The 11,711-nt window shown below is 42.9% G+C and overlaps 1 protein-coding gene across 3 annotated transcripts in view; it reads right to left on the bottom strand.

Moving 5' to 3' along the window:
- Nucleotides 1-5,184: 5,184 nt before the first annotated feature.
- Nucleotides 5,185-11,711, bottom strand: part of rassf4a (Ras association domain family member 4a) — a 108,277-nt gene continuing 101,750 nt past the window's right edge. For all 3 annotated transcript variants that reach the window (XM_041866198.2, XM_041866199.2, XM_041866200.2), the window contains 6 exons: nucleotides 9,172-9,335; nucleotides 8,647-8,748; nucleotides 8,485-8,536; nucleotides 8,263-8,384; nucleotides 7,121-7,218; nucleotides 5,185-5,656 (listed from right to left, as the gene is read on the bottom strand). In XM_041866198.2, coding sequence (XP_041722132.2) covers nucleotides 5,587-5,656; nucleotides 7,121-7,218; nucleotides 8,263-8,384; nucleotides 8,485-8,536; nucleotides 8,647-8,748; nucleotides 9,172-9,335 — 608 coding nt within the window. In that variant the 3' untranslated portion in view covers nucleotides 5,185-5,586. The remainder of the gene's footprint in view (nucleotides 5,657-7,120; nucleotides 7,219-8,262; nucleotides 8,385-8,484; nucleotides 8,537-8,646; nucleotides 8,749-9,171; nucleotides 9,336-11,711) is intronic.

The following is an 11,711-nucleotide window of genomic DNA, read 5'->3' as shown; positions in this document are numbered from 1 at the left end:
TGAAGTGCTAGGTCAATAGTAGCCAATTCAAACACCTCACAACTTGGATCAATGGGCTCCTCAGTCTCATCCTCACTAGAATCTACTCCCAGCAGAACTGACAAAAAAACAGACTGTGATTTCCAGGACACTGCCCCTTTGTTCCGGCCTCACTATCTCCCAGAGAGTTGGCACTCCCTTCAGGTCTCTCTTACTCCTCTTTTGCTCTCCCGTTCTGCTCTTGGTAAACTGCATACCTTTTAACCTCAATCAGTGTTGCTGTACCCCAGCCAATCAGGATCTTTTTTATTGTTTGAGAAATTTCAGGCCTCATTCCACTTAAAAAGGCTATTTTTAATTGTTGATGATACGGACCATCTGCTACCTGTTTGCACTCATGGATTTTAGAAAAATCAGCAAGTCTATGGTAGTAATCTCTGAGATTGTTACATAGTTGATTAAGTTTATCTCGATACTCTCCATCTACGGCCCACTGTAAAATAACTCTGTCCCCCCTTCCTGGGGTCCAGTCCCCCTTCACAGTTGCCCAATCCTATCCTACCACTATCTGCAATCTCGATGGTTGTGGCCTGTTCTCTTACAGTATTTGCACGGTGCCTCACACTCTTTGGCTTAATGCCCTTCCTGACTACAGTTAAAGCACTTATTCTGCTCATGATGGATTGCATATCTTTTAACCTCAGCTAGCGTTGCCGTTCCCCACCCTATCAAAATATTTTTAATGGTCCTGCTTATCTCTGGTCTCATTCCACTGATGAATGCTATTTTTAATTGCTGATGGTAGGGTGTATCATTCCCCTGTCTCTGGTCTGGCTCGGGTATGCCACTGTTTGCGTTGAACACATCCTTAAGCCTCTCTATGTATTGGCTAACAGTCTCACTATCCTCTTGTTTACACTCATGTACTTTAGAGAAGTCTGCATGACGATGGTAATGTTCCCTGAGGCTATTACACAATTCAGTTATTTTCCCAACATACTCTCCGTGATCAGCCCATGGCAAAAGTGCCCTCTGGGCATCCCCTGAAACCCACTGCCCTCTAACGGCAGCCCAATCCTTTCTTGGGGTGGGTCATTCCTTCTACCGCTCAGGCCACGTCCCTCTGTGTCCATGGCCTGTATACATCTAAGGTTGCTGGGGCCCCTTCATTCCCTGCCAATAGATTAGGTAAGCCTATCATTGGGTACTGGCCCCCTCCTACTCTCTCATCTCCTGACTCATACTGACTCCCTCCTGAGCTTAGCTCTGAATCCTCCTGTTCTTCTCTCCTAACTGGACTTTTGTTGTGGGGTTCAAGTCTCCTCAGGGACCTGGGTCTTCCTCCCTTCGGTCCCTTGACCCCCCTATTGTACCCTAGTACTCTAGTTACTTTCCTAGCCTTCTCTTTCCGTCTCTCTCTAATCTCTGCAATTCCAATTGGGTTTGCTGCTGTTGTTCCAAAAGTGTTTTAAGAACCTCAATTGTACTTTCTTCCTTTTTCTGTCTGTCACCCTCCTCTCTCTTTCGAGACTCCGAGAGCCACACCCTGGCCATATCTAGCCCTTTCACTCGCTCTCTCTCTACTCTGCCTTTACACACCTTGTGCGTCTGTTTTACCATGGATTCAAGTTTGTCTGTGTCCAGACGTCCCTCAAAACCATACCTCTCCCTCCACCTGGTCACATAATGGAGGTCCTTCTATCCCTGGACTCCATACATCTTGTAATAATTCACTCAATAATTATTCTCCTTTGGACTTATTATTAGGTGTGACTTTTGAGCAAATGGAATGATCAACTTTTGTAATTAACCATTTAAATTATTCAACCCGTAACCCAGAGTGTTTTAAGACCCCAGTTTCATGAAACGGATGGGACAACCATTCTTTCTCACGCGACCTATTTTAGTCCCTTTTTCTGGAATTATTCATAGATGTGACTTTTCAGCAAACATTAGGTCTCACACGTATACAACCTTACATGATTATTGGTTAACACTATCGGTAACCCGGAGTTTATAAGGCTCCAGTTTCATGAAACTGATAAAGTTACGGCAAAATCTACAGTTGTTTGTGACTTTTGACTTTACTAATATTCTATTTCTCACACATGCTATTTTAATTCCTTCTGGTGTACTTTTGACAACCCTCTTTCAGATTGTCTCAACACAAGTTTAGTTTATGTTCGGTAATGGCCTCTCTACCTGGAGTCAATTTCGGACCCACCTCTCTTTACTTAAGTTTACTGGCTATACCACTCGCATTTTATATATATCTAGAAAACTGGCACATTGGGTTTTCTCTAGATAAACGTCTAAAAACGCGATGGTAAGTCTTACTAGATTTTGGTAATCATTCTCTGCCCTCTACAAGAATTACAGTAGTATTATTGCAAGTTCAGATCACTTCCCCCAAAATGTAATGAATAAAGATTACTGACCTTATTCTTGCAGCTCAATTTTGGTTGGATATCGTCACCGTTTCTGTCGTTTCCAGGTTGTCACAGGCCTGTATTGATCCCCCAATCTCAGAAGGCAGGTCTATGTCTATACGGATGTATCATCTGCCCGTGCACGGTTTTCAGTGTCCCCCGGAACGACAGAGGATGGGTATTGATATCCGGCTCGAAGGACCAAGCTGTCACGAGAATTTTGTTATCTCAATGGTTGAAGTCAACTACTTCTTAAATCATTGAATAATTCCCAAAAGGTTGTAAATCTCTTAGTTTGAATAAATTAAACAAAGACCCAATTCTGCAATGGTCAGCATGTTTATTCATGAGAGCGCTCTGCAACAAAATGGTCGTACAATCTTTTTATACACACGCGTCAGAGGAAAAATCCCACCCCGCTTTAGGCGGGCTGTATTTTTCCATCGTACACATCTTGTAAGCTCACACCTGGGTTTAGCTCATGTGATTTTCCTCTGCTCTCCTGACCATCAGGTCACACACACACACACACACACACACACACACACACACACACACACACACACACACACACACATTCACACACACACACACATACACACACACACACATGTTCTTATCATAGTCTACTCCTTGCTGTGTGTTTTGGGAACCAGTCTCCTGTTATTGGTTTCAATCATTTTGCACTTCTGCTTGCCTAATTACAAGACACAAATACTCTGTTGCAAAAACACATTTGATTAACTCTCTAAGCTCTAGTCTACTAATTAGTCATACATTATTAGTTTAACTGAGGGTGTGACATTTTAGTCATATCTTACTCACACATTTCTTTATCACTGTCAAAACAACAACTCCAGTCGCCATATTTTTTAAAATTACCATAGTCAAAAAATCCTATGGGATTCCAATTAAAACATCCTATGAGAATCCAAAAGAAAATCCTATCAGATTTTGGAACCAGTCCTATTCTAGATCGTATAGGATGGTTCTATCCTGTAGGATAAAATCCTACAGGCTAGGTTCCGAAATCTAATAGGAATTTATTTATTGGAATCCTATATAATTTTTTGACTAGGGCATAGAGATAGCTAGAGGACATCTTTGTAGCTGTGCCATTGTAGATTCTGTGACAGCATGGGCACCGCCATTGAGGCTATCTCCATTTTAAAGTAGCACTTTATCTTCTTCTTCATTGGCTGATTGTTCCCAACTCATAGGAATCCCCACCAAGTTGACAACTTTAAAATGGTGGAAGCCCTCAATGGCAATGTCCATGCTAAAACTGGTTATATCCATGATGAGATCTATATATCTCTATGACCACAGGCACAATTCCTTTATACTTCTATTGGTCCATTTTCAAGCTAGGAGTCAGAGGCACTCCAGTACAGTAGGTGGCAGTAATGCACCATAACGTTGGATGCCAACCGCCGATAAATCCTACAGAAGAAGAAGAGGCGGCGGCAACGACAGTAGCACAGATAGAATAAGGAGCAGTTAAGGTTAGTTATAAATATCTTTGACGGTAGCTAGGACAGGGGTGAAGGACAGATTTTGGGCCGAGTATTTTTTTTTTCTCTCTCTCAGACTGTCAATGGGGTCAGGAGAAGTGTGACGATAATTCCGATATATCAGGCCTATCGAGCAGTCATCAATAATTAAATGTGTCTAGTTGATTTCCGACTACTCTACTTTCCCCAAACACTGAATATGGTGACTGTGTGCGGATACTTCTATTCACTATATTCTATTCTTCAAATACAACGTTCATTTGGCACCAGACCACACTACTGTTTAATACTAAATGCAAAAAAATAGCATAATTTTCTGTGAAGTGCTTTTTCACCAGATCCACTATAACAGGGGGGCAGTGTGAAATCTGAAACATAATGTGATCTCGCAAGATCAGGATGGTTGAACAAGGGTGCTGGTCAGCTACACTACAGTAAACCCTGCAGCTTCCTTGAGCTGCTGTTGCTATACATGACAATGCTTTTTTAGTTCATTTCTTTTTTCGTGACTTGTGTTTTTCGTCATTGTGTGATGAACCATTGAAAAGGGAATCCAAACTGTCATATTTTTTAAACTGTATATAATTGCAATCTTCTTTATTTTTTTTATATATACAGTGAAATGCTTTGTGTTTGTGTTTGTGTGTGTGTGGTAATACCTATTATCCCCACCCCTCAGGATACCTCCTGCTGTATAACCCTGATGGGCTGGCCAATACTCTCTCACTAACGCGGACACACGTACACACACAGTGGTTGGCAGGAGTCCAAGTCCTATTAAAGTTACAGTGTTTATTCGAACAGAATGGAACAAAACAGTCAGTGACCTCTAGCCTCTCTGATGGGGACAGAGAGACATACATCCTGTAAACGGTCTGTTCTGATTCAACTACTGTAACAGAATAAAGGACTGGTGTGACCAACTCATGGGAACAGGCTGGTGGAGAGGATCACTCACTCTCAGAACAATCCTAACGCTGCTTCAGTCACCCTGGAAACAGGAAATAATCAAGTCTACCGCTTTCTGTGGGAGAACAATGAGGTGTGTGTTTTATCTGTGTGGTAAAATACAGTATGGGCTGATCAGTTCTGCAGAAACCTGTAGCACAGTTATGGGAACACAAGTTTAGGTCAGGGTTTCCAACTCTGGTGCTGGAGATGTGTGTTAGACGTGCAGAGCTGGAATTAAAGCCTGCACACCCTGTAGCTCTCTTATAACCAGTTACTGTGGCTAAATTAGAAATTGCATTAGGACAAACACATACTAAGATGTGCATTTATTTATAAAAGCAACAATGTCAGAAAACAGAAATGTTTCTAAGACACACAGAAATCAGTATTTTACCGAAGATAGTAAACAACACGATCAATGAAAAGTATTCAATCATAGACAATACAGTAGCAGAAAAGTTACAAATTCTATTAATACAGTTAGTTTGTGAAGTGACAAACATTGATGCAAGATATGGCAGTATTGCACACTTATTGCTGCTTCACTACTGTAGAAAGCCTTTAACATGTCTGTAGTTTTCATTACTAGAAAAAGCTACACATGCTATGGTTCAACTGTAGTAGTACATGTAGAAAGGTCTTAGTGCTCAAACAATCCGCTTGGGCTCCTCTAACAGTGTAATGGCCCTGAGAACACGCACGCACACACACACTCAGACTCGGTCAGTAGTGTCCGTGATGCCCTCCAGCTGCTGTAGAATCATGGTCTTCAGTGTGCTGTACCTATGGACACACACACACACAGTATGGTGGTGAATGGCCTTATTTACACTTTGACGAAAACAGACTTCCTGTTTATATTCTCCTAAAGGCATCTACAAATCAACGTTTATTGGTCGCGTACACAGTTTAGCAGATGTTATAGTGGGTGCAGCGAAATGCTTGTGTTACTAGCTCCTGTGTTACAGTGAAGTAAAAATGTCAAACAAGTACACAAATAATAATCAAAAACTAGAATCCAGTTAACAACCCAAATAACACTGTACCAGTAATCCGAATGCAGTCTATGTGAATATACACCAAAAAGACATACTAAGAATGATATGTACAGCAGTAGAAATATTACAGTGAGCTATGTCAAGAATCCAGTATATAATGCAATTATGTACAGTGGTAGGTATATTAGAATGAGCTATGTGAAGAATACAGTATATTAATAAGAATCCGGTATATAATCCAGTATATAAATAAGAATCCAGTATGTAAATACGCGGTGTGTATAAACAGTGTAACAAAAATGCAATTATGTACAGTAGTAAATATAGTAGAATGTGAAGAATACTGGCCACCTCTCAGAGCCAGGTTCCTCTCTAGGTTTCTTCCTAGGTTCCAGCCTTTCTAGGGAGTTTTTCCTAGCCACCGTGCTTCTACATCTGCATTGCTTGCTCTTTGGGTTTTTAGGCTGGATTTCTGTATAAGCACTTTGTGACATCTGCTGATGTAAAAAGGGCTTTTTAAATAAATTGTATTGATTGAAGCTACAGCCGGGATTACATAGCATTTTAGTCAATTAGCAGACGCTCTTATCCAAAGCCACTTACAGTACTGAGTGCATACATTTTTCGTGCTGGTCCCCCGTGGGAATCGAACCCGCAATGCTGGCATTGCAAGTGCCATGCCTTACCAACTGAACCACAGGGATGGTGTATGTGTCAGTGCTGTGTCAGTGTGTCAGTGTGTGTGTGTGTGTGTGTGTGTGTGTGTGTGTGTGTGTGTGTGTGATGTAGTTTATAGCCTCCTTAAGGCATCATGTCAACACAGAGTAATGTTGTTCAGTAGGACATAACATTTTCTTGGTGATCTGACCTGGTGGGTGAAAGTCATTCGGTTCAGCACAATGTTTACAGAAATAACACACTAATAACACACTAAAAGACAAACCATAAACAGACCATAGAAACAATATATGCCAAACTAACTGTATCATTTTTAAAAGGCGGGACAGCACTTAAATGGCACGCCACATTATCCAAGGCAAGTTCTGAATACTGCAGCTAGCCATTGCGTCACGTTCTGCAATGTTTACTTCCTTTGAATAAAAGTTATAACATAAATTGTGTTGTACAGTACTTTTTGCACAGTTCATAATTGTTTTGCGTGAGGAAATGTTGCTCAAGAACACAACAAACACGTAAAACACGTAAAAAGCACCCAAACCCCTTAAGTAAACCCCTAAAGTAAACTTACTTTCTGGTCAGTTTAGAAATCTCTCTCTCCTCTTCCTCTTTCAGTTTCTCTACAAAGCTATCCAGGACTGGCATCTCAAAGTTAATGTACTGGGCCACCTGGGGAGAAACAGAAGTATTGTCATATAACACCTGAAATATCGTCTCATAACATGAAGTAGGCCTATCATTGTATTACACGCGAGTAGAAGAAGCCAAAACGGAAGTAGAATGGTTGGACTCTTGCACACTATGTACTTGCAAATAAACATTTATCAAAGTACAATTGTTCTGCCAAGAGTATGTGACTGAAACGTTGCACTTTAATATTTTACTGCAGTGGGCTAAATCAGGGTCACACAGAGTGTTTCTTGGTAGTCTTAAACAAATCTACTTTGAAAGTATACACCTCACACACATGGTTATGGGCTTAAAAAAGACGACACCTGTACCATGTCAGATATAGAGTTGAAATGTATTACATTTTGAGTTTGCATCCCAATATTACACTTTATATACATCACAGAAGACTGAAATATAACCAAACCGCTTGACATAGAAACACTGGAGTTTCTGCGGGTTTTGGAAATAATGTTGATTAATTATGAAATTATGAAAAATATGAATAACTTTCCACCCAGGAGGCCACTAGGTCATTTGAATGCAGGAAAGGGTAAAAAACGAAATGTTGATTTGCAAGTCCACACAGTGCACCAGAGTCCCATTAAGCTGAAGAGAAATAGAATGCAGCCACATAACTACGATGACCCAGCTGTATTGGAATAACAACAATTACAGTATTTACCTTTAAGCCTAACAGCTGAACAGAAGGATATATTCACTGTCAACAATACTGTAGCAGCTACAATAACAAAGTCAACAATTAAACAGCTACTGCCCCAATTGTTAATACAGTCCTAACAGGAAAGTCTGTCATCAGCATTCTATTATTAGATCAAATACCACTGATTATGACACTGGGATATTGCTATGGGTCTGTATTTGGAGGGCCACCACAACATGGAAGTCCACCTCTTAGAATACACATACAGTGTGAGAGAGAGAGAGAGAGAGAGAGAGAGAGAGAGGGGGGGGGGAAAGAGAGAGAGAGAGAGGGGGAAAGAGAGAGAGAGAGAGAGAGAGAGAGAGCGAGCGCAGACTCACGTCATATGTGACCTCCTCCCCTAGATCCGTCTCCATAATAAAGATCTTGGAGATCTTCTCACAGGGTCCATGAAGCACACGGTACACCAGAGGATACTCACTGTCCTTCAGCGGGGTTCTCTCTGCAACACACACACACACACACCCGTACGCACACACACACATATGAATATACTCTTCCATATATACCCACGCATAAAAGCATGAGATGTGGTCACTTACCACCAGATTCATGGACCATATAGAGAACAAACTCATCTGCTTTATTCTCCACCTGGAGACACAGACAGTCAGAAACATGACAATCACATCTGAGAAACTAGTGTGTGTGTATTGTGTGAGTGTGTGTAAAAATGTGTGTGTGTGCGTATGTGTGAGACTCACTCTGAACTTCTGTAGCAGCAGGTTGAGGACCTGTAGTGTTGTCATGGAGCTGTTGACTCGGACGTTAGTGACCGACCCGAACGCTGGAGTAAACACTGACGTCTGGAGAGAACACATGCACGAGCGCGCGCACACACACATACACACAGAGCAGATATATACAGTGAAAAGGGTAGTGGGCCCAAAACTGATCTTTGAGGAACACTATAATTCACATTTACATTTTAGTAATTTAGCAGACTCTGTTATCCAGAGAGACTTACAGTTAGTGCATTCATCTAAAGGAAACTAGGTGAGACCTCCACATATCACAGTCATAGTAAGTTAAAAATAAATCTATAAAACAGATATGAGCAAAGTCGGTACTAGTAAGAAAAGACAAGGGCGAGTGTTAGTCGAGATACTTTTTGAAGAGGTTTTCAGATCTTTTCAAAATAAGAGCATATAAAACTTTGGAGTCACCAGTAAGCACAGCTCTGTGTGTGTGTGTGTGTGTGTGTGTGTGTGTACGTATGCATGTGTTACCTTGTGGTTATAGAAGTGTCCATTGATGGAGAATCTGTGTGTGCGTAAGTGCTGCAGGTCAGAGTGTGTGTGTGTCTTTGATCTTCTGGTGACCCCCATGAAGGAGGCATCACTCCTGGTCCGCAGCAGCTGGGGGACCTCCTCATCGTCCTCCTCTAGACTACCTGAGGGAGAGACCACAGAGAGTTAGAACTTCCTCTTCCCTCTGCTCCTCCTCCTTACCTTCATCGTCCTCCTCCCCCTCATACTCCAACTCAAAAGTAATGTTCATACAGTGTGTGTACAGGCCGTAATACTTATATTGTATTTACAGCTATGTATACAAATATTTATTGTGGCAAAAATAAGATTTTTGTACGTATTTATGTATTTATTTATGTATTTAGAACAGTTTCCTAATCAAAGTAATTTTTTTCAAGTGGGTATCCCCTCCCAGCTGGAAGTGCACATGGCAGCATATCTAAAGCCGTAATCCCTGCTCAGGTGTCTCTGTGTTTGTCTGCACATGTGCTGTAGCAGGTGGGTATCCTGTAGCTTTAATTATAGAGTTATACGGCAGGTGACAGGATTGATAGAGCAGGATTACACGTGTGTGTGTGTTTTGTCTGTCTGGATGTCGGCCCACCACCTCAAGCTTAACCTCGACAAGATGGAGTTGCTCTTTCTCCCGGGGAAGGCCTTCCCACTTAAAGACCTCTCTATCACAGTTGACAACTCCCCAGTGTCCCCCTCCCGGAGTGCAAAGAACCTTGGCGTGCAACTGGACAACACCCTGTCATTCTCTGCAAACATCAAAGCAGTGACTCGCTCCTGCAGGTTCATGCTCTACAACATCTTTAGAGTACGACCCTACCTCACATTGTAAGCGGCGCAGGTCCTAATCCAGGCACTTGTCCTCTCCCGTCTGGACTACTGCAACTTGCTGTTGGCTGGGCTCCCCGCTTGTGACATCAAACCCCTGCAGCTTATCCAGAACGCTGCAGCCAGCCTGGTGTTCAACCTTCCCAAGTTCTCCCATGTCACCCTGCTCCTCTGCACACTCCACTGGCTTCCAGTCGAAGCTCACATCAACTACAAGACCATGGTACTTACCTATGGAGCAGCAAGGGGAACTGCCCGTCCCTACCTTCAGGCTATGCTCAAAACCTACACCCCAACCCGAGCACTCCGTTCTGCCACCTCTGGTCTCTTGGCCCTCCCACCCCTGTGGGGGTCAGCTCCCATTCAGCCTAGTCCAAGCTCTTCTCTGTCCTGGCACCCCAATGGTGGAACCAGCTTCCCCCTGAAGCTAGGACAGCAGAGTCCCTGTCCATCTTCCGAAAACAACTGAAACCCTACCTCTTCAAAGAGTATCTTAAATAATCCAACTGCAACTCCCTCACAACCCCTACTCACCTATAAAAAAAGGCTTTTTTGTTGTTGTTGTTGCTCTGACTGCTGATAGCTACTTATTGAGGACAAATGTACTTACTATGACTGTGATATGTGGTTGTCCCACTTAGCTACACTACATGACCAAAGGTATGAACATCTCATTCCAAAATCATGGGCATTAATATGGAGTTGGTCCCCCCTTTGCTGCTATAACAGCCTCCACTCTTCTGGGAAGGCATTCCACTAGATGTTGGAACATTGCTGCAGGGACTTGCTTCCATTCAGCCACAAGAACATTAGTGAGGTCAGGCACTGATGTTGGGCGATTAGGCCTGGCTCGCAGTCGGTGTTCCAATTAATCCCAAAGGTGTTCGATGGGGTTGAGGTCAGGGCTCTGTGCAGGCCAGTCAAGTTCTTCCACACCGATCTTGACAAACCATTTCTGTATGGACCTCACTTTGTGCATGGGGGCATTGCCATGCTGAAACAGGAAAGGGCCTTCCCCAAACTGTTGCCACAAAGTTGGAAGCACAGAAGCGTCTAGACTGTAATTGTATGCTGTAGCGTTAAGATTTCCCTTCACTGGAACTAAGGGGCCTAGCCCGAACCATGAAAATCAGCCCCAGACCATTATTGATCCTCCATCAAACTTTACAGTTGGCACTATGCATTGGGGCAGGTAGAGTTCTCCTGGCATCCGCCAAACTCAGATTCGTTCGTCGGACTGCCAGATGGTGATGCGTGATTCATCACTCCAGAGAACGTGTTTCCACTGCTCCAGAGTCCAATGGCGGCAAGCTTTACAGCACTCCAGCCGATGCTTGGCATTGCGCATGGTGATCTTATGCTTGTGTGCGCCTGCTCAGCCATGGAAACCCCTTTCATGAAGCTCCCGACGAACAGTTCTTGTGCTGACGTTGCTTCCAGAGGCAGTTTGGAACTCGGTAGTGAGTGTTGCAACCAAGGACAGACGATTTCTACGCACTACGCGCTTCAGCACTCGGTGGTCCCGTTCTGTGAGCTTGTGTGGCCTATCACTTCGCGGCTGAGCCATTGTTTCTCCTTCACAATAACAGCACTTACAGTTGACCGGGGCAGCTCTAGCAGGGCAGTGTAGAGGAGAAATTAACGTATTTACCTGCCTTGTTTACTATATATCGATAGTT

The sequence above is a fragment of the Coregonus clupeaformis genome, chromosome 27, assembly GCF_020615455.1.
Source record: "Coregonus clupeaformis isolate EN_2021a chromosome 27, ASM2061545v1, whole genome shotgun sequence".
Lineage (NCBI taxonomy): Eukaryota > Metazoa > Chordata > Actinopteri > Salmoniformes > Salmonidae > Coregonus > Coregonus clupeaformis.
The sequence above is the reverse complement of the archived record's forward strand: the minus strand, read 5'-3'. Positions and strand labels throughout refer to the sequence as shown.